This window comes from Egretta garzetta, unplaced genomic scaffold, assembly GCF_000687185.1.
Source record: "Egretta garzetta isolate BGI_Z169 unplaced genomic scaffold, ASM68718v1 scaffold320, whole genome shotgun sequence".
Classification (NCBI taxonomy): domain Eukaryota; kingdom Metazoa; phylum Chordata; class Aves; order Pelecaniformes; family Ardeidae; genus Egretta; species Egretta garzetta.
Genome location: NW_009258260.1, coordinates 1,289,338 through 1,312,078, shown reverse-complemented (window position 1 = coordinate 1,312,078; position 22,741 = coordinate 1,289,338). Strand labels below are relative to the sequence as shown.

Below are 22,741 nucleotides of genomic sequence, written 5' to 3'. Positions count from 1 at the left end.
GCGCAGACTCCAAGCTTAACCTGAAAATCCCACAAGACAAAAGCGGTCTCAGTAGTGCAGGAAGCCATTTAGCCTTGCTGGTGGGAGGGTCAAGAAGGAGCCAAAAGGGTCTTTTTTTTTTTTTTTTCCATCTGCTGGTGAATGGATGAGATTCCTGGTACAACCACGTCCTAGTCAGGAACATCTCGTTGTCAGCATAGCTTATAGTTTCATCCACTCCAGGACCGCTAGCCTCTGTACTTGGAGTAGCCCGTGACAGCCATACTTGCATGAAGCTTTTAGGCGTGTCAGCTGGGTCAGACCCACATGGTAAGAGGCTCAGGTAGGGGAAGGGAAGATTAAAGGCACTGACAGCTCAGTGAGTGAGGACAGAGGAGAGGGTTGAATGCAAACAGTCTCTCTAGGAGGTGTTTTCAATTCTTTGCTCTTGACTGAGTGCAACTCTGCCTAACTAGTTCACCTGGACAGAGATGAAAAGTCTTGAGAGGCAAAAGTGAGCATTTTCAACAGAGGCATAGTGTTTGCAAACCATAAAGAAGAGCTGGTTTTGAATTACGATACTGAGCTGGGTAGAAAATGCATCAAAGACCTGAGGATACTTTCGCTCTTGTTCTTTACCTTCCTTACATTGTCAAAGGAAGAGAACATTAAAAAAAAAAAAAGAGGTAACATCAGAGGTAGGCACCACATGAAACTCAATCAAGAGGTAGTGCCAAGCATAACTGCCCTCCACATTCATGAGACATTCACTTGTTACAGGGCATTCTGCGTTCATTAGCTTGCTGGTGTATCACCTCGATAATCATAAACAGCCTGATGTAAATGTTACAGAGCCTCAGTATCCATTCTTGAGCTTACTAATGTTTCTCCATCATTTCGTTTGGTCCACTACTTCTCTTCCATAAATTACAATTCCCACTCTCTACTTAGAGACTTCCAAGCTTCATAGCTAACTCAGGGCTTCAGGTGACTCTGTTGTGCTCAACAAAGTGGACAGATAGGAAAGAACAGATACCCAACAGCTACAGATAAGTACTGGGAGAGCAGCTCGTGCAGAACATTTATGATTTAAGGTACGGACAAGGGGAGTGGCCTTCAAGAGTGTGAGTCTAAAGTGAATGTACACAATCAGAAAGGGTTGCTGGTTTTACCTCCTTTCATTTAAACATTTCTAGAGATAAGCCTTGAAATTGCATCATCCAAGTTGGCTTCTTGTTGTCCAGGTCTCCAGCCCTTTGTTCTTACTTTGTGTGAGGAGTTGAGTGGCAAAATAAATGTCATGTGACTTGCAAAATCTATTTTGGTACGTTGCGTGCTGTACTTGTGTTTGTTTTTATACTTGGGCAGAGGTATAAACATCAATGGCAAAAATAGGACAGAGCGAATCAGTGTGTTGGGGTCCTCTGTACACAGGATAATGAATGCTAATTAACTCTTATTTCAGACTTGGGATGCCTTATTCCTAAGCAGGAATAGTGATTCTGCTTTGAATTAACATTCTATTTTTATTCAGATTAATCTGCTCTAATGGATAGAGGTAGGAAATTGATAGTAGCAGGCTATTTCATTTGCTTAATTTTACCTGTTTTGAGTCACCAGTTATCAAAGAATGGCTTATTTCTATGCAGTATTCTAAATTATTTGCAGATATCTTCCCCGTGCTCTTGATGGCTTTAACATCATTTGAAGTGGCCAACCATTCATGGCCACATCATTTGAAGTGGCCATTTAAATGCATGATTTAATATGCATTTGCACATGATACTGTTACTTATGTAAATATCTAGCCAACAGAGCAAGTTGAAAAATCTACAATCAAATATATATTTAAAAATGAGTTTTCAGTGATTGTTTGAGTGTTCAAGACCAGTATGTGCATCTATTTATACTTAATCAATATGCATGCAGTAATACTCAAGCTTACCAGTGTTTGCAGAAAGCAAACATGGAAGGTGTGTGGCCACAGTCAAACTGATAGTCTCTTTAAAATGTTAATGAATATAGATTTTTTTTCTAAATTCCTATTCCAGTATGATATCAGCCTTCCAGTCACAAACTCAAACAGCTGGGTAAGTGCCCCCAGAGCTATCCAAGAAAGAAATGCAAAAAAGGTTAAAAGGCTTTCTCATCCATCTCTCTGAGGATGCAGGGCTGTGTCCTGCAATACGCTCTATAGCACAATGTCCTTAAAGAGCATCATCACTGTCTAAAAGTTGCCATGAACACAGGAAATATTTCATGACAGAAAACCTAAGTTTTCTTTTTCCTATCTCCATCCTATCACTCCCTCTCATCTCTTTAAACTTCTCTGTTTCTCTCTTGGTACTTACTCTTTCCATAGACTTAAAGACATTTGCCAGGTCTCAACCTTTCTCCCAGTCATCCCCCAGCAAACACAGCACTGGTGGTTGCTGGCACGGCTGCGATGGTCATTCATGAAAGAAGGAGGGCTACCAAACATCTGCCACTCCAGTACTCCTCCAGCCTGGGGACAGATCCTCTTTCAGCTTGATCAGTCCCCTTCTCCCAGAAGCCATCCCCTTGGCTTTCAAAGGTCATCTCTTATCGTTTCTGTGATCGAAGACTGGCACAGTAATATGCGGTGTCAGGCTGCCAAAAATAAATCAAATTGGCTCCTAGCCAGTGTCATCAGTTGGCTGGTTGCCATGGTATGCTTGGCTGCTGCTACCGTGAGGCGTGCCGACCATGCTACTTTTGTGTGGATGTTCATCTGCCTTGAATTTTACTACAATGGCTGTATCGTGTTGTCTGTGGATATCTTCCCTGGTGCAAACACAAGCAAAAGTCAAGGGCATTTCATTTATATCCAGAAGAGATTTTTGCCTTCATCTCAGATCAGGACAAAAAAGGCAGGAAGAGGGGAAAGGAGTAACTAACCAGGTAAAGAGAAGTGCGTGATTTTTTGATGCTTAATATTTAATGGTTCTGGAGTGGGGGAGAGTCTGGGTGATTCTTCATACCAGTCGCTAGTTCCCCTGACAGCCCTCAGCTCTCCTTGTTATTCAGTTCCACATACTCTACCTGTCTGTTGGTAATGGCTGAGGAAATGGCTGCAAACAACTGTCCTGTATCCTGTATTAGTTGATATGGAACTGGAACCCCAGGCATTCCCAGCTGTACAGTAGGGGGGTTTCTAAGGAATCCTCAATGTATCAAAAAATAGATGGAAAAAGTAGAGAGATTCCAACCTGGGTAAGGCATGAAATGAGTCAGTGGGCTTTCTTCAGCGGCAAGGAGGGATTGATGTAGGAAGGACAATCTCTTAGTTCACTTCTTCCGGTGGGTGACTTGCATGCCAAGAAGCTGTTCTCTTATCTGAGCATCCTTGCCAAGACTTATGTTTATAGGCTTTCTTGTTATGATCCAACTTTTGCCTCTGTGGTCTTGGTGTGATGCTTAGAGAGGCTCCCTTAGATGCCAACCTACTCAACAGGACAGAATTCAAAAGTGGTAGGAGGGAATTTATATATTACATATGGATGAGGAGGTGAGACTTATTCTAATCTAAGTTGCATTGGCTTAAATCCGGAGAGTCTCCATCAAAGTTACTGGAAAGAGTCTACATGAGCATATCTTTGAAGTGAGATCAGCATCCAGCACAGCAGACTATAGAAAAAGATGGGCTACTGTGTGCCTTACGTGGAAGAGAGGAGGTGAATGTCACACTATGTTAGATTCTCTTTGTACTTTCCCAGCTTTTAGAGTCTCACCTTCGAATTTGGCTAGCTCTCACATCAAAAGCACTCTCAGATTGTCAGGTAAGAATACAACAAAGCCCAGAAATGTGAAAAGAGTAAATTGTGCCTAAGGAAACAAATGGATCTTCTTTTGTTGGGAAATGAAGAATGCTTTCTCCCGCTTGATGAAATAGCTTTACAATGGAGCAGTTTCACAGCTGAAATGAAAAATCAGCCAGACGACAATTGCTTTGCATGTAAGCGGGCCAGCAGTTCCCCCGGGGCCCTGTATACTGCAAGCAAGGAGCACTGGGAGGCACCATCTTCTCTTCACTTCCTCAGAGGGAGCAAGTCCCTATGGGTTCTTTTTCGTGGTTTAGAGTTGAATCAGTTCTTTGTTTTCAGTTCAGTCAGCATACTGATGGAAGGACAATACTTGCTGCACCTAGGGAGCACTGGCTATATAAAGATTTGGAAAGGGAGACTATTGTCACATACCAGCTAGAAGGTGCAGCCTGCGCTATGCAAGAGGATTGCAGTTGTATAACTGGAATTTTAGTCTTGGCCCTGGGTAGCTGACATGAGGCAGAACACCCTCACCGCCGTTCCTGTTTCATGGGTGCTTATCTCTGCTGCTACATCTGGCAGCTGAGGAGAGCAATGCAAATACAGTCATTTTCCCATGACCGCCCCAGAGGGAACAACTAAGCAAGTGTGCCAGCATTTTCTTGTCTGTTGTACTACTCCAGCAACAAAGTAAGAATATAAATGCAATTTAGGTTACCTTCAACATGCTGAAAGTTGTCAAAGTATGTGCCTAGTCCTCAGTTGCTCCGAAATTTTTAATCTTTTAATTCTGACTGTGTGGATATAACCATTGCATATGTATCTCACAGCCTGCTTTGCATTGGTGAAAATAACCATGTGAGGGGCATGGTGAGGAAAGTGGAATGTCTCGGTTTTCCAGAGAACAGGAAACCTACACACTAACTGCTGCAGATGCAGGATTTCCTCCTCTGTTGCAGTGAAATACTGTCTCTGGTCCCATGTATGCCTCAGGTCTGCTATTTTCTAATGAGTTGCAGCTTGGCCCGTACAGGTGGGAGCTGCTCTAGTGGGCTAGTGGTGAAGCAGGACCTGATCTCTTTTAATGAAATCTTAGGTGGCACTAAGTGTATTTACTGATGATATGGTGTGGGCTGTCTCTGGAAAAGGCCTCTTGAGGAGAGCAGGTTAACCACTGTTTTGCACCAAGGAGGTACCAGTTCTTTTGGGACCTTGGTAAGAAATGCAGGGACACTCAGTCTGTCCAACTGGTTTATTTTGTGAAGGATGGAACTGGCAGGAAAGGAGACAGCAATCTTTCATCCCTTCGGATGTTGGGAACCACAGCTGTTGTGGTATCGGCCCAGCCCTTCCTTGCTGATCATGGCACCCTGCACAGAGTTCCTGTTCACGGGAAAGTTGGCCAGCCTCACTCTTCTTCACATCTTTATAGTATTCTTCCAACTGAACAAAGCTATCGGTCTTGAACCTGTACAATACTGAACTTTATAGATGATTTATCAAGGTTCACTGAGAGCATTGCGCTCTTACACATCGCCATAGGAAGGAGCTCTTATGAGCAGTAGCTACAGGTGGTATTGTTTAAGGCAGCACATACTAATGTCCTGGTACGTGCTGCCATTGTATAGTGGTCGCTTATGCTAACACACGGCTCTCTACAGCCAAAGCAGATGGTTAAACTTCACCTAGATTTTGCTCAAAATCACTGTCTCCTTGTTACAATGTTTTCCACAGTGGTCCATTACAAGTGCACTCAGGTCATCTTCAGAAAATGCTCCAAAATCCCCATGTGGGAGGAAGGCTTTCTGCCATAAACGATAACCAAATTTTCTACTGAGAAGGGCTCAGATAGCAGACCAGTGGACAGAACAGACAGGCAGACAATGAAATTTAAGCAGCAACTGTTTGCTGTAGCTGCCAGCACCACTACCAGTGTCACCTCTTTACACTAGGATCAAGTAGGCTGAACTTTTCAGATAGATGTAAGCTTGTAGAGCATCAGCTGGGACTTACAGCTCCAGGGAGCAGTGCTTTAAAGGCAGCAGTACTGACTCTGCAGTACAGATGACTGCCATGTGCAAAGGAAAGGGATTGGAAAGGTTCGCCAGGTCAGCACGATCAGATCAGTTAGACATTCCTCGAAAGCTGTATAATAGGCACATTAATACTGGATTATTGGTGGCAGTGCGGTGACTGCTTTCAATGTCTGTGGCAGCTCCATGGACTGTGGCGAGGTGAAGCTGTACTCCCAAAGGTCCATGCAAATAACTGCTAGAGGAACATAGAAATTGCCTAACATGCAATTATTGTACCTCTCACAGTGCTAGCACCAAATACTGTTCTGGGCAGATTTAGGGTAAACTGCCTCTCTACTGCTAGGACTCATCCCTGTCCTGTGCTGCCTAGGGTTTGGTTTAACTGTTAAAGCATGATGTATTATCCCTTTTGATACTAATTATAACTGTGGCTTTATATGGCATATATATAAATGTACAATATCCCATTCACTAAGTGTCAATAGCTTCCCCAGTTCCAACCAACTGTACAATGGCCAGGAACTTCAGCAATGAATTGGCCATCATGGCCTTAAACATCTTTCTGTACTTGTGTTATGTCACAGAAAGAGCAAAAGCTTCTGATAGCCTGACTTTGTACCATTAATTATTGTATATAGCATCATATAGTATGCTCATATGCACAGAGGGCATAGTACCATAGCCCTTGCTGTTCATCTCTTTCCTGAAGAAAATAGAAGCAATGCTTTCAATTGCTTTTTATATTAAAGAATTCCCATGCTTTTTAGCATCTTTGTTGCTTTCCTCTGCACTCCTTTTACATCTGCAAATGCCCTTTATGAGATGGGATGACAAACACTGTACACATTCATCCAGAAAAGGCTGTACTTGTATACACGTATTTCCAGAAAGGCAATAATTCTTCTGTTTTGCTCCTCATCCCAGTCCTTATGCACACCAACATCTTTGCTTTTTGAAGACAGCTGCCCAACGAGCACTGTTTACTGCAATGACATCCAGGTCTGTTGTGGACTTGGGAGTTCTCCTCTTTGTAAAGGCACTGCACAAATATTTTCTTCAGCCATATGATGGTCTGTGAAATTGGGCAGTGGTCAAGAGAGCCAAAGAAAATGTAGGCAATGACGGGAGGCTTGCAAGTCAAGCCATGGCATCAGCTCTGTGGGATAAGTTCCACCTCCAGTTCTGGACCTCCAATAAACCTCTGAAAGACCAACTTACGCAAGCTCAATTTGAACAGCTCTCTAGCTACAATATACTATACTTCTCAAGACTACATTAATGCTGCAAGCTTGACTTAAAGGACTACCTTTCCTCTCTACTGGCGTTGACTTTCTTTCAGGCAGAAAATAGAGGAGACACTTAACGATAATATATGGGGGAAAACTGAATGATGGAGAGTGCTGCTATTGTGTGCTTAGCTGTTCTCTGAAGGGGAGTCTGCTCTGGTTTTGCAGGTTACACTAGGACTGTGACTTTCTTCCCAGTTCTGTATTCCCTGCTAACATCTCCCTTTGCATATTGTTTAGCTTTAATGGCCGGTACCATATAAAGAGCCTTGGCTTTACCATCACCACGTGTGAATGTGGTCTGTGGAAATGTTTTTTTTTTTCCTTTCTGTGTCCTCAGCTACATCACTGTCAGCATGGGACCCTGGAACAGAGCTGAAAATCTCAGCTGAGGTCCTGGCAGCCAGGAGCCCATGTTGGACACCTGCCCTTCACAGGGCTGCGGAGTAGTCAGGAAAAGAACTATGGAAACCTGGACAGGGCCCAAAGTTGTAAAGACAAATGCTCTTCGAATGACAGGAAAAGTGAGACTTAAGGCTTCATGTAGATAAGTCTTAGGTAAAGGTCATAAGGTCCCAATTATCCAGTGTTCAAAGGGCCACACACTCTCCAACTGTACCTTGAGGCAACAGCAAATGAGTCCTCTTTTCATTATGAAAGAAAGCAGAAGGCAGAAGACACTATTCAACCTCTTTATCTTCCTTCAGCAAAACACAGTAGTTGGGAATGCTAGTAATAATAACCGGACATTACCTGTAACCTACAGGGCTTAATGAAGAAGAAAATCTCTCTGACATTTGGAAGAGCATCCAAATCCCAATGCTAACGTGGTGCAGTGCTGCAGAACCATAGCTGACAATGCATTGCGTGTACAGGGAGAGGGATGGGAGGGCAGGAGCGAGAACCATCCTAGCAGCTGTGAAAAATGTTTCAAAGACCTTACTGGATAACCATTTAAAGAGATGGAAGATGGAATAAAGTAAAAGTAATTTGAAGTTGGGGTGATGGAAAGTACTTCTAAAAACCCTTTTGCTGTTCTTAAAGGCTTTGGGCACCCATTGATCTGGAAATGACGCAAGCCTCTAAGAGGGAGGTGTGAATGCAAGCTCGAGTGGACTAAGCCCATAACTTCCTAGTTTTTAGATGAATTTAGGACTCCATCCCCTCACTGGGTGTGGGCTTAGAAATGAAAGAGTACGACTTCCAGCTTAGACACCCTCTGTTACCTATCCCCAAACTTCTCTTCCAAGCTCCTCTTCTTCCTCCCTCCTTCCTCCCGTCTTTTACAGCCTGTTTGGAGGCAGCGCTCACCAGCTGTAGCTGCAGCTACAGGTCTAAAATCTAAGCCTCACTAATTTATGTAGGGCTAGGATTTCAGCTGTGATTTCAGCATCAGTGTTGTAAGCAATTCAGAGCAATCTTCAGTCATCAGTGCTGAAACAAGGGATATGCCACAGACCAAGCCCTGGGGCTGGAGCCTGCCCCGCTGCACTTCAGAAAGATGCACGAGTTGAAGCAGTCTGTGGTCTTAATCTTAAATCTGCCCACAAATGGTCCATATGTTTCTTCCCCCGGGAGGGACTCGGTGCAATATTGTAATATTGGTCTTCTGCTTTCCCTTGTGGTCCAAAGGGGTGGAAATCTCCCGCATTCACAGTGTCTGATCAGAGGGCTGCTGTGAGGTAATCTTCAGTAGGGCTGCTACAATTCGTACGTGCCGCGATTCTGTCTGGCCCTTTGTCTGCATTCACAGTCCATTATTCAACTGGTACACCAGGGATCCGGATGGTGAAGGCACAGCGAAAGGAAGAAACTTCTTTATTGCCAAACAGTGAGCAGGCGTGACTGCCACCTGGATCTCCTAGCCCTGTACCACACCTGCTCAGTCCTGCACCCGTCCCACAGTACAGCCCCTCATGTTCGGAATGGACATTCAGGGTGCTGCAGGTTTGCAAGTCAGTGGGACTGGTGGGTGTTTGAGAGATCCTTCAGCAGTGTGAGCAGTTTTGGCACATGCCTTTAAGCTTAGCTTTGGGGATGAAGGTATTCTTTGCACAAGACCGTGCCTGTGCTACTGCCAAGCCTTCTTTGGGAGTCTTATCCGTGTGGCCAAACGTGGTGCCAGGCACAGGGACTGAATTTGACTTCTTGTCCATGACACAACCTCTCTCAAACACACCTGAGGCCCAGCAGGAAGACAGGGGGAAGAAATGCACAGCACTGCTGCTGAGCAGCCCCGCTCTTCTGGATGAACAGCAGACCGGTCTCAGGAGATGCTAAGCCAGCGCTGCTCACTGCACTCAATAAAGAGACACAAAATGAAAAAGAAAACATTTCTTTGTGCCTCAAGCTAGAAATATTCTTCATGGCTGAAGCCAAATGACTGTGAGAAAGATGGATGGAGTCACTGATTTTTACATCAGGGAACAAGGAGAAAATTTCAGCCTTTCCTAACTGATGTAGCGTGCAACTACTTCTTGTCCTCCTTTCTAGCAAAACACATGTGTTTTCACCAAACAGAGGAGTCGAGCCTAGTTGCAGTTCAAACCACCTCCATGCGGGGCTTCTGGGTCCTCCTGGGCTGGAATTTTTCTGTGACACTCTTTTTTTTTTTTTTTTTTTTTATTAAAGAACCCTTTAATTTGTCAAAGCCAAACATGATGTACCAGGAATTATGGGATTTGTAGATTATAGTAAGAGAAACCTGTGCCTGCATTTAGAGTAGCTGGCACATGAGGGTCAGGTACTCGCTGAATGGGCCAGAAGACAAGATGGGCCCATGCCTTACCCTAGGAAGCTGAAATGCAGCGAGCTTTGCAAGCAAACCATTGGGCTGCTGGGCGAAGTGTCCCCTGATCCCTCCTGCTGCAGTTGTTCCACTTTGTATAAATCATTTATTATTTGCTGGAGCCAGGATGTGGAGTTTGGTCTCCCCCATTCCAGATGAGTACCCTCACCACTGGTCTACAGGGTCAATGTTTTCCTCTGGACTAATGAATATTTAATGATTTATGGAAGTGGAACAGCTCCAGCAGGAGAGAAAGAGTGAGAGAGACATGTTCATTCACGTGGATATCTCACGACATAGCTCTGTGACCAGCAGGCAAGACTTGAGCCAAAGACCTTTACAGCAAATAAAATCAGCTGGAGGACCAGGGGAGATGACATGAGCACAAAATGGTGGGGTGCCACTTCCTATGCCTGAGTGCGATTTCAGAGCAGCTCAGACCTGGTGGGTTCATGCCTCAGATAAGGCCCTCTTTTGAGACAGCCATTGTCAAAATGATGGTGCCCAAGCCAAAAGTATGGGCTGCTCCATCTTGGCCAAAAACTTAGAACCTCTGCAAGCAGGAGCTGTGGTAACTCACAGCCTCTGTGGACCTGTGCAGAGCTGGGCTTCATAGCAGACTTCGGTTATGCTTGAGTTATGGAGGAGCGGCTGCTGCTGGGCTCCACAGCCGAGGCAGGGCCACCTCGGGCTGGCAGTGTTAGCCAAGGAACCACCACAGCAGTGCTGAGATGTCTTTTGATGAGGGAGAGAAGCATTGTCATTGTAGGCTAGCTCAGCAAAAGGCTGTCTTAGCACCCCATAAGGGTACTTTTTTCCACCATAGTGGACAGAACTGAGGAGCTTTGCCTTTTCCATTGACAACCCAGACATACCTGCAGCTCCGGGACTTTAGGTGATGCAACATGGCCTCATGGCACCACAGCATGGCCAGCTGTGCACAGAGCATGGGGCTGCCTCGCTGTGCCCCTGTGAGGTCTCCCCAGCATTTGCAGCTGCCCTACCAGGTGCCCTCATGTCAGGGCCGAATTCATTACCCGCCTGATTGAATTGTTATTACGAAAAGCCAATTAAACTGAGATGGCTGCTATGGGACAGCTGTGCCGGTTCGCTTGGCACAGCGCTCAGGAAGTTCAGAGGCTGGAAAGTCCCTCCCAAACTGGGAGGAGGTTGCTTTTTTAAAAAACAAAACGAAAAACAAACAACAAAAGAAATCCCATATTTGAATTAAAATCAGAATTACTGATGCTACCTGCTGCCACCTTCACAGGGAAGACTGCCACTGGCAATAAGAGCACTTGTGAAAGGTTTTCCAGGCAGCTCCCTCCTTCTTTCCCCGCCTTTCTCAGCTCAGCCCTCTGAAAACGTCCAGCACCAGGCACAGGGCTGTGTCGTGCCCTCCTTTCCCCTAGGGCCGAGCACTAACTGGGCAAGCATCACCACACCTCTGTCACAGAGATTTCTTGGGGCGGAAGAGGCGACTACGTAGTCCAACCTCCCACCTTAAGTCAAGCTGTGGCTTTCCACTTCCCAACCCTTTGGCTTCCTGATGGGCACCCAAGGGATGAGGCAGCAGACTGAGGAGGACCTGGCCTTTGCCGTATGAGCTGGGGAAAGTGCCCAGCTGCCCACCCAGTTTTGCAGGACTGGTGCTGTGCCTCCTGATCCTTCCATCCCTGAAAGGGCTGTGATTAAGCAGTCCCAGACAGGGGATTTGGGGCAGAGGAGAGGGTTGCTCTGCACCAGCAATGCCGCTCCGCATTGTCTCGAAGTGGGGATTCCCCCACAAGTGCTCATAGTTCAAAATGCCTCTTCCTATGTCTGGGCTGTTGTAATGCGCGTGATGACCTCCTCCTGTTGCAATGAAAAGCAAAGGCTCCCAGGAGCTTCAGTGGGTACGGCATTAAGCCTGAGCTGCCTCCTAGGGAGCAGCGGCTGTGTTTCAGTGCCCATTCTGCAGAAAGCACATTGGGATCCCACGTGTGTGCACACCAGCTGCGCATAGGGGAAATATTGGTAATGCCTTTGATGCAAAGAGCTGGTGGTGTTGATGTTGCAACTGCTGGAGACAGTTATCAACAAGATGGCTGCGGAAGGCCTGACAACAGGCGCTTAATTCATTTTAGCATCCAATTTGCAGAGCCTTGGTGTATGATGATGGACAGAAACAACCTAATGATCTCAGAATGAAATTTCTCCTTCATTTAAACACAAAATGGGAGGATGGCAGAGGGAAGAAAAAGAGACATTTTATATCCTCTCCTTGATTGTAATTCCCTGCCTTCAGCTAGATCAATATCATTTCTGCTGGAGATGGAGGCTGCCTCTGGTTTCCATGGCAATCTGGTTGTTGGAGGCTTGCAGGCTCCATGAATCCCCAATTTATCAGCCTTCTAGGCTTTAATAATGGAGACCAGCAGCCAGCCAGCTTATGAATGGCACATGTCTTTTGGGCTGGGGGAAGGGAAGCGGGAGCGTGGTTTGTAGTAAGGGCTGCAGCAATTTGTTTTCCTGCCACCGACAGCTGAAGGGGGAGGAGTACGAGGGGAGGAGCGGTACATTAATTCTGGATGCACTGAAGGAATTTCTAGACCTTTTTGCTGCAATTACGGAACATTTCCTCCTGTGGCTTCTTTTCCCTGGCCAACTTTGCCGGGGCAGGGAGGAGAGCGGCCTCACAGCCGGTCCTGTGTAATGAGGTGGGAGCTGTAGATGGAGAACCCAAAGGCTCTAGCACTCTGCACGTTTCCTTCCTCTCCTTAACCCTCTTTATTTCAGGATCAGCAGCGCATGAATGCCAGCAGTCTGCCATGGTTTTGGGTTCATTTTTATCCCCCTACTGATCCTACCACAACTGCCAGACTGATCAGCAGAGCTGTAAGATGGGCAGACCTCCGAGGATCTGATCTGTCTATCAAATTTCTGTCACTTGCTGTGCTACCCTCTGTGCGTCTGCCAGAGGGTGTGGAGAGCCACACCCAAACCTCCATCCCCAAAGTGCTGTAAGCTTCACTTTCTGAATTTATTACTTTGCTAGAAATCACCTGGCTGTACAGGAATCGCTACCAGTCAATAAAGCTGCGTTTTGCTCACTTGGCCATCACCTACTCAGGGTATTTCCATTTCTTCTTATCTTTCCTCTGATTTCTCCCTTATGATCTCACAGGGCAGCCACCCTAGAGAGGCTAAAGAATAAATGGATATGACTTATCAAGACCTTGTTCTTCTGTCCCCTCACTTGCCCTCTGTTTCTAAACCATCCTCCAGAACTTAACCCAGCAAGGGGGAAAAGATGGGTGTCACAAAAGAATACTGTTGCATGAGATGGGGACATCCTGTTTTCCAAAACATAGGCCAAGAGCAGCTGCCAACCGCTACAGTCCAACAGCTGGAAGCAAGTAAAAACCTCTATATCCAAGCCATTTGAATCACAAGGTATTTAAGGAATATAAAAGAATAACCTTTCTGGTCTGCAGGACCTATGTGAAATCAACAGGGGCAGGGGAAGAGAAGAGTAAAGAACAAGTTGTAAGTTATTTCTTCTTAGGTTTTCCTTAGGTGAAATAATGAATGCCTTTCTTCCACCCGCCTTCCTGTGATGGTTGGGGGCATTGTTGCACCTCCAGTTTTGGCCTGAAATTAGGACTTTGTGGAATTTCAGAAATCACAGGACCAAGGCATCACACCTATGAAAGTGCTGCTGGGTGCAGAGCAGCTGTTTGAGATGCTGGAATGAAGATCCAAGGCGACTCAGCCTCCTGGGTACACCACAGGCTTGTGCGCAGCTGTTTGAGATGCTGGAATGAAGATCCAAGACCCAGCCTCCTGGGTACACCACAGGCTTGTGTGTGACCACAGCCCAGTTCTTCATACTTTGCTCAGTCTAAAATGTAGATAAAAGCCTTTGTTTTCTTCACTGGGATGCCTCAAGGATAAGATACCTCCACAGTTGTGAGTTAGGCCATTGTTGTGGTGACAAAGACCAGATAAATACTTAACAGTGCTGGCCACCTGTAGCAATTTAGGAAGGTCACAGTGGAGACAGCTCTTGATGTTCACAAAGGTTTGGGTTCATCATAAATGTATGATCTGGATATTATATCCTGCTTTATCTTATATATCTGGTACAATCTGGATATTGTATCTAAAAAGACCAGTACACTACTTTGCTGGGAAGTCAAGCAGCGGATAATGAAGAACTGTGGTCTGAGCGTCTGCAGAAGCATCTTTGACTCTGGCTTACCCTTTTTGGGGAGATGGAGAGGCTGGTAGCTTGGAACCTCTCCCGAAGGGAGCCTTTCTGCTCCAGCAGGGCAGCTGAGCAACTGATTGGGAATCAGATCAGCTTCGACCCCAGCTGATGGCTGGGGAGACCCCACGCAAGTCTATTCCCATTTCTCCGCTTCAGGCTCCCTGGCTGTAAAGACCGTGGAGCCTTGGTAGAAGTCTGTCTGATGCTGTTTGGCAGGAGGCCGCTCAATAGCAGTGCAAAACGTCTGCCCCCAAGGCACCTTCATCCCAAAAGGGTTCTTTTGCCTCCCCTTCAGCTGCTGTACTACAGAGCCTTCCGCTTGCCCACCACTTTCTGGTGCAACAAAGCATCCCCACAGAAGTGCTGTGACAGCTCACACTGCTGCTGGGGTGGGAGCACCCTGTCCTCCCTGGAGCTACATGCGACCATGACCTGGAGCTACAGGTGGCCAAGAGAGAGGCATTGTTAAAGAAGATCTCACTGAACACTTGACTGCTCTGGTAGGCTTCTTCCAGCCCTAACTGGATTGCAATTGCCCAGTTATAGGTGCTGTATACGGGAAGTTTGGGCCAAAAGTGCTGGTAATAGGCAGGAATAAACAACCAGCCAGCAGCGGGCATGTTGTTTGTCTCAGCCTTCAGGTCTGGCTGTGCGTGGGAAGGAAATGGCAGTGGAAGAAAGGAGAGCCGCTTCTTTCCCATTCTCCAGGAAGCAAAAATATTTGCAAATGTAGCTGTAACAGGGTTAACACCTCACATTCACAAGGAACATCCTCCCTTTTCTCTCTCCACCCTTTTCCTCCACCACTCCCATTTCTCTGGAGACCTCACTGCTCCCTCCCGTCAGCCAAAGTTGGGGAGTTTCCATGGCAACCTGGCAGCTGGTGTCTAGACACTGTGAAGGATGCTTTGCAATGGATCTTCGAGCCAGACTCCCCTCGGCACCCCCTCCCCACCACCATGCACCCTGAGCATCTCTCCCATCATTCCCTCTCTTTCCATCTACTGCACACACGGATGCCAACACAGGGTGGGATGTCCGCGGTGGTGCAGGGGAAAGAAAGGCGTGGGGCGGGAGGAGAGGGAGAGGAAATCCTTCAGCCTGACAAAGCGCAAAGGCAGCTGGGGTGACAGAACTGGGGCTGGCTGTCCTCTGAGGATTTAGCAGGATCAGAAAAAGAGGCAGCCCTCCAAGCTTGGAGCAAAGTCATCAGCCACGGGGTGGGCAGAAGTTGGGTTTCTTCTCTCTGCTAGAGCAACTGAGGTTGGTATACATGGTGCTTAAGCAAAGATGAGGTGGCCCAGGAATAGGAGGGCCAAACTACCATGTACTGTAGCCGTATTCACCTTTTTGGTTTAACCTGGACCTTTTTGGTTTAACCTTTGCCTGCTTCTTTCCAGTAGTTACTGGGCAACTTCCCTGGACCTCCTGCCTGCTGCTTACAGTGGGGACATCCCTCCCCACCACCTCGTTTCAGGGTTCACCAAGGGGCTGCAGATCTCCCAGGTGCCGTGTGCCCACCAGGACCCCCCAGAGCTCACAGGAACCAGGTGGTACCCTGGGTCTGTCTGTAGCAAATGAGGGATTCACCAGGGGTTTGGGAGAAATCATGTAAGTCAGTCCCCTGGACCAGACACAGCTACTCACCTGAAATACCCAATTCCTTCATTTCTCCGTGTTTTGCTGGGCCAGTGTAAGTCTGCCAGTTTTCAGAAGCAGTGAGTGGGGAGGGCGTAGGATTTTAGCACTGCATATGACGCATCGTAGGGCTGACTGCAATGGGCTAACTCAGATTGGGAAGAGAACTGTATAAGCAACAGCTCTGAACCTGAACTGTGTCTCATTTCAGCAGCCTCAGACCTGCCATCGTCTGCCTGGAATCAGCTTCTGGCTGGCTAGAAGGACAGATGGATCAGGACAGATGAATCAAGCTGTGAAGCCTGGATCCAAATCTGGATCCAAATGTCGTTAAAACTAGGAGAGGCTCAGGTCAGGGATTTTAAATGGGGGCTTCCAGTGCTCCTTACCCTCCAAAAAATGTCTCTAAACAGAGTGATCTCTGGGGCAGACAAGATTTGCACGTAGCAGGGCAGCAAAACTCAGATTAATATTGGGGAGCAAAGAGGAGTTCAGACAAGGCATAGGTTTTCAGTACCATCTCTCAAGCTGGAGTTGGCAGAGGACAGAGGGAGAAAGGAGTGAGCATGACAAATGCTAGAGAAAGAGCAGCGGCTGAGTAGATCTGGTCAATACTTTAGCACGAAGGCTTGGGTGAGTTCTAGCTATGCAATCAATACCAGCAACAACTATGCAAATAGTGGGGAAGCAGCAAAAGCAAAATCCTTGCATCTGTAGTAGAATCCCAGAGTGTTTGTGCAATTTCTCTTCTCTTGGCATCAGCTGTGGTAATTTAAAGATCTGCAGTGGAACAGAGACAAAAAGGAAAACAAAACCCAAGCCACCAGCCACAAAAGAAATGATCAGCAGAGAGGTTGCTGCTACTATGGTCATAAGCTGATGACTGCTCTGATTTAATTAATCTTGGCAAGTCAGACGGGAGCTGGGCAGGTCCCAAGAGACAGTGTTTTACCCGGAAATCCACTCAACCTAATTTCACTAATGTAGGGCAGTGGAGAGACTTGGAGAGGAGCCTGCACGCTCAGCCATTAGAGCCCAGCGTAGGCAAAGGCAGCTGGAAGCACCACCATCCAGCAAAACTGCTGCCTGTGTGCCTGCTGCAGCTTCACAGCAACCAGAGCTGCGTACATTCGAGGCGTTTGCTCCCCAGCAGGGTTCGCAGGCAGGACTCTCACCCTTTCCAGGAAATAAATGGAGTGCTGAGGGGCAGGGGCTCTCCAAGACCCTATTTCGGCAAGGATCTGTGGTTCATTTCCATATTGCTTCTCTTCCATGGGCAAGGCAGTACCCTAGCAGGTACCCATCAGAGCTGGGGGTATGAAGCGTGCCTCTGACATGGGCCCTTTGGCTGGGAAGCAAACACACTTCAGCCTCTCCCACCACGCAACTCTATTGCTTCAGCAATTCCACCATCGCAGCCTAAGGTTTGTCTGGGGCTGCCCAAAAGGTTTCTCGACTTGTCTGCCCCAATCAGGGTGCTAGATTGAAGAGAGATCGGTGGCAGCTCAGCTCACAGATGCCTGTCTCTGTGGCAAAATTATACCATGGTATAGGATGATTTGGACTGCAGCATAGATTTCCAAAGACTGAAACAAAAGGCAAAGCTGCAAACCAAAAATCTCAAAGCTGTGTCTAGGGAGGACCACAAGGCTGGAATAATCAGGAACAGTGCAAGTGATGACTCGTGTGCATTAAAACAACTGTGAGGGTGATGATTGCAAGCATAAACTAGGTGGGTTTTGTTGTTGGTCTTGTTTGTTTGGGGTTGGTTTTTTTAGTTTTTTGACCTAGCCATTCCCGCTTTATCCTGATTTTATTTTTGGCCCCTCCTCAAGCTTCTTTTGCTTCATATTACAGCTCAGCCTCCCCTCCTGTTCTGTTTCCTCCACACATGCACATGTTTTGTTCCCATTTAATGAGTTTGGGCCATCCTTTTTGCTCTGTGGCTAGCATGCTCTAGAACAAATGTGGATGTCTGCACCTTGGTTTGCTAAAGATGTAGGTGTTCCCAGGCTGAAACTCCTCTTGTCCTAAAGTAGGCATCTAAATAGGTCAGGTTAATGGAGTCCTAGGAAAGTCATGTTTATTTCCACTAATTAAAAAGGGAGCAGAGGGTGAGAAGATCAGCTGGAGATGTCTCTGTGTAGATGTCTGGAGTCAGGTGAGATGTCCATCCACTCCCACTTCAACTTTCCCATTTCATCATCTCTTCATATGCATCTCGCTGCTGCCCCAGTCCAGTTGCATCTTAAGAAATAACTCTCTGCCTCCTGCTCATTCTCTCCCTTGCAAGTGGACACAGGGGACTCTAGTCCTGCAGGAGGAGATCTCACATTGCTGGCAAGTTCAGAAGGGAGGCAGCTTTAGACAGGCAGAAATTTGGCCACCCAGGATGGAATACTTTTGTTCCTCAAGCAGGGGATGGAACATTTTGCCTAAATGCCCTGAATTCTCACCTGCTTTTTTGTCACCTTTTACACCTGTTCCAACAAAGTGCGAAGTGAATGTAAAATGCCCAGGCTGTGCAGTTCTGTCTGTATCACTGTGTCTGTCCACTACAAACCAACGGGTGCGACAGCCCAGAGTTCAAGGAAGTGGGAAATCGAGACTAGTATTGGATAAAAAGCAATGTAAGAAATAGCCTCTCTGATGTACGGAATCCCCAGGATAGCTATCTACTAATCTCCCCAGGGATACTTTGCCCTCCTTTGCTGGGACACTGAAAACTAGGCTGGAGAAAAACCCAGAGAACATACTGCAGAAATAGCCTGCATCAAACGAACTGGTGAAGGGTGAATCAGATGAAGTGTCTCACCTCTCCTTGTGAATCAGAAACTGCTATTAACTGGCCCCGATGTCAGTCGGGTTGTGCTGCATTGCTCCCATTGCATGGAGGGAAGCCTCTTCTTTTCACTGCTGTGGCTTAGCAGTGCCACAACTTGAACTTTAATTTTTGTGCTGAATTTTTTATTCTTTGTGATATAACTTCTTGCTAAAGTTCATTATTTTATAATAACACCAGGTCGCTTCTTTTCCCTCTTCCCAGAGATCAATGAAATGCTGCTAAAGCTGCTGGGAAATAAGGCATAGCTTAGCAGGGTGTAGCAGCGCATAGGGTATTTCCCCTTACTGCTTCAACACCATGCAAGAAAAAAGAGGGAGAGTGGCAGGCTGAGTTTTCGGTGATAATTCCTGTTCAAAAAGGTGGACCTCTTGTTTATACGTGGGACATCCACAGCCATGGAAATTTGCCCTAGTTTGCTATGTGTCTAGCATTTGGTTTGTATGATTCCCCACTGTTGACTTGACTGTGTGAAGAAGTGACTTTGAATCCTTCCTGCTGCTCCATGACCTCGGCGTCAGTCCAGGTTATTTCAGTCGTGGCAGAAATCGGTGCAGTCTCTGGGCTGCTTCAGCCGGGAGTCATCTCCCTACCACTAACTGCTCTCCGGGGAAGGGCAAGGGGGACAGCGAGGTACCCCCTGTGCAATTCCCCTGCCAGCCAGGGATCTCTGGGCACCCCAGACACTCCCCAAAAATTAGATTTGCGACTGTGCTGAGCCACCAGGGAACAAAACAAGGCAGAAAACTGCGTTTCAACCTGCCTGCTTATCCTAAGAGCGAGAACGGCACGGGAAACATCGCGAGCCACCTCATGTCACCGAGGTTGCCAGCTCCCCCACTTTGAGTGCAACCAGATTTCCTGCCCATCTCCCCAGGACAATTGTCAAGAGCCTGCCACTGTGGGAGCTGGAACCTGCTTTCAGCTGCTGATGTAAGGGGGGCATCTGTGCGCCTTAGCCGTTTGTATGTCTTGGCCAAGGCACTCAGTATCACAGCAGGTCTGCAGGACCTCCCAGTGTCCTGTGCTTGCTGCGTTACGGGCCCTTCTGTTGTGCTGTCCTGAGGAGGCTGTGGGGACTGCCGGCTAAAATCTGTGCCTGTTTTCAGTGGGAAGACACAGCAAGTTTTAAACATAATGAGATACAGCATCAGGGCTTGTGTTTCTGAAGCCGCATTGCCCAGCCTTTGCTGCTCTTTCATTCATCTTGTGCTTACTTGCAGAAAAAACCAGAAATTCCTCCTTACTAGGATCTATCAGAGCCTTCTAGCAAAGCATGCTTTGCTGCTGGCTAACGATAGTCTTTTGGCTCAGATTTAGGGGTAGATGATCGTGCATTGGGATTCTACTCTTGGCTCCATAATTCAATGTGTCTCCTGCTATGCATGCTGTGGAGAAGAACAGGATTAAAAGGACTGCCCTCCCTCCCCAGTGAAGTGTGATCAAGTCATTCAGAAAAATGAACAAAACTGGGGCAAGTTGGCCTGCTTTGCCTTCCAATGTTGCTTGCATCCTATTTTAATCAGTAGCCTGCATCCTATTTTAATCAGTAGCCTATTTTGTCTTTGGTTCATGGCTGTCGCTGCACCATATGCAGAAGCAGTCTTTGAGTAGTGCTCTCTTTAGCCATTCAGTATCAAGGGAAAGCAAGTCCACAGATGTTTTTGCTGATGGGGGGTTTGCAGGTGCAGGTGCTTAGGCCATGGTACTGGCCCACGGGGTTTTTCCCACAGACTTTTTCCTTTTGGAAAATCAACAGTCAGCATTTACTAAGACAAAAAATATTTGAAGGTCCAGAAGCAGAACCTGTAATGAAGATGATTCAGGATGGGAAGTTGCACACAACTTAAAGGTGATCCGTGTGGAAATGGTGGATGGCAAGAAATTTAAAAGAGATGCTAAATAGCTGAGGGGGAGACAGAAGTGAGAATGCAGCACCTACTGCCAGTGTTGGAAGCAAATACAAGTCTGCCATCTGATGGCATCAAATGGACCAGGCCGAAATGCATACATGGTGTCAGTAAGGAAAGGTTCACATCCCAATTAGCATTCTCCCTAATGCTAAACATGGGTGTGGGGATGCTAATCCTCACAAACTAAACGTTAGCATGTGAACATCTGTATTGTTACGCTGGCAGCATGGGCCATGGTGTGATTTTTGAATACACCAACTAGCTTTGCCCCAGACAGCTCCTAGACACAGCCACCCTGGTCTGGAGAGCAAGAGACTTCAGCCGTATGGACACGAGCTGTGCGGTGCCAGCTGGCCTCCGGGCCAGAGAGCAGTCCCTGGCCCATTTTGTTGGCTGGTGTAACATAAGCTGATAGCCCATGAGAGAAGCCAGGAACTGTCCAGTTCAAAGGGACCCCACAGTCCTCTCTGAATGACCACTGGAGGAGTTACAGTCATGCTACGAAGGTATGTTAAGTGCCAGCGTGGAGGTATGTGACATACCAGTCTTGTGGTCTGTCCCACACCACCCAGCCCTTCAGCGCTTGTTTCTTTTCCCTGTTCTTCATCCCAAATCTGGCGCGATGCTGCTTGCTTGGCCTCTCCATGGTCTCTGGGGGTGTGTGTGTGGGGGGGCGGGGAGTCATTGAGGAATGGGGAGAGAGACAGTGATGGAGCAGACCAGCTGCTACAGCACACTAAGACCCTTGTGCATTATTTTACCCTACAGCCCTGCCACCCCTGGGTGAACCGTCACCTTCTCCTACAAAAAACAATCCAGATGGTACATAGACCTTAGAGGGGCTTCTGAAAGTGGCCCAGGAACATGTTAGCGTACTCTGATCTAAAGATGGTGAGAGGAACTCGGAGACAATTCATTCTGCTGCAATGAGAGGGGCACGGTGCCTCAGGCTGGATGAACCCAGCAGCAAGAGCACTCCAGCTTGAGGGGTGCTCCTTTCATTCACCTTGTCCCTCGTGGCTGCTTCTGCCTTCCCCTTGGTTCTGGTCCCCTGTCTAGTTCATTGTTATGGGATTGCTCCTAGCATTCATTTTGAATTCTCATGTGGATGGTGTGCCAGAACAAGGTGTCTGATTGACAGGCAAACCCAGCCTCCAGTTACACTCATTGCTTCCCCCTGGGGCAGCTCTGCCTTCAAAAGGAGAGCCCAGAAAACTGGAAAGATGGGATAACCTCTCAGTTGAAGCCTCCCTTTCTGGAAGGCTTAGAGACATTTCTCTAGCTCTCTGTTCTGTGTAAGACAAGTCTGAGTTACAGGTTTTAAAACTTTTCCTTCTGGCTCTTGCAAGCTTCAAGTGCGTGTAGAGTTTTCTCCTCATGACCTCTTTAAGACTTGGCTGGAAGGATCTATAGGACTTCTTAGGGGGCAACAATTCAACAGTGGTTGGCACAGTCATTGCATTCAGAAAAAGGGTGTCTGATCTAGCTGGTAAGCCAAGAGCCTGATCAGTGCACCTGATCAAATGAATGACAGTCGCCTGCCACATCATCAGCGAGCGAGGCAGCTCCTTCCAGTTGCACATGCTTTCTGGCAGGGCTGGAGGTGTTTCATGAGAGCTACACATGTCTTGTCTGCTGGGCTGAACGTTCTTTCTGTGCTGCAGAAGTGCCAGGGGCTTTGACACCTGGGTCACTTTGGGGAGAGAGAAGCCTGAAGCCATGCAGTCCATCGTGCGATGGCTGCGTGCATGTGCAGGATGCTCTAGATCGTGGCTGACTAACCCTGGACCATCTCTTTCCCCACTAGATGCTGTAGAAGAAACCAAACCTACTGAAAGTGCCCAGCAGGAAGAGGTGAAAGAAGAAGAGAGCAAGGCGGACCAAGAAAATGCCTGAACATTAAGAAATGACTCCCCATTGCCCCTCCCTCCCTCCCCCTATCCTCTATCCTTCCTTCCCACCCCAATCTCGATCTCCCCCCTTCCTGCTCACATCTGTGAGCCTGTCCGTCCCTCTCCCATTCCCACTTAAACCCTTTTTCTCTCTGTGTGGCAAACATTTAAAGAAAAAAAAAAAAAAGCAGGAAAAATCCCAGTCAAACAGTGTGGCTTAAACATTTCTTTGTTTCTTGGTGTTGTTATGGCGAGTTTTTTGGTAATGATGATCCAATCATTTTGGGAAAATTCTTGCACTGTATCAGAGTTCTTTGACCTGGCGCGTGC

General features: G+C 47.1%; 1 protein-coding gene across 1 annotated transcript in view; it reads left to right on the top strand.

The window, feature by feature from the left end:
• The window catches only part of GAP43 (growth associated protein 43), an 84,759-nt gene extending 62,344 nt beyond the window's left edge, over window positions 1-22,415 (top strand). Inside the window, exon 3 of the mRNA XM_035891977.1 lies at window positions 22,327-22,415. Within this exon, the coding sequence (XP_035747870.1) occupies window positions 22,327-22,415 (89 nt within the window). The remainder of the gene's footprint in view (window positions 1-22,326) is intronic.
• Window positions 22,416-22,741: the final 326 nt, after the last annotated feature.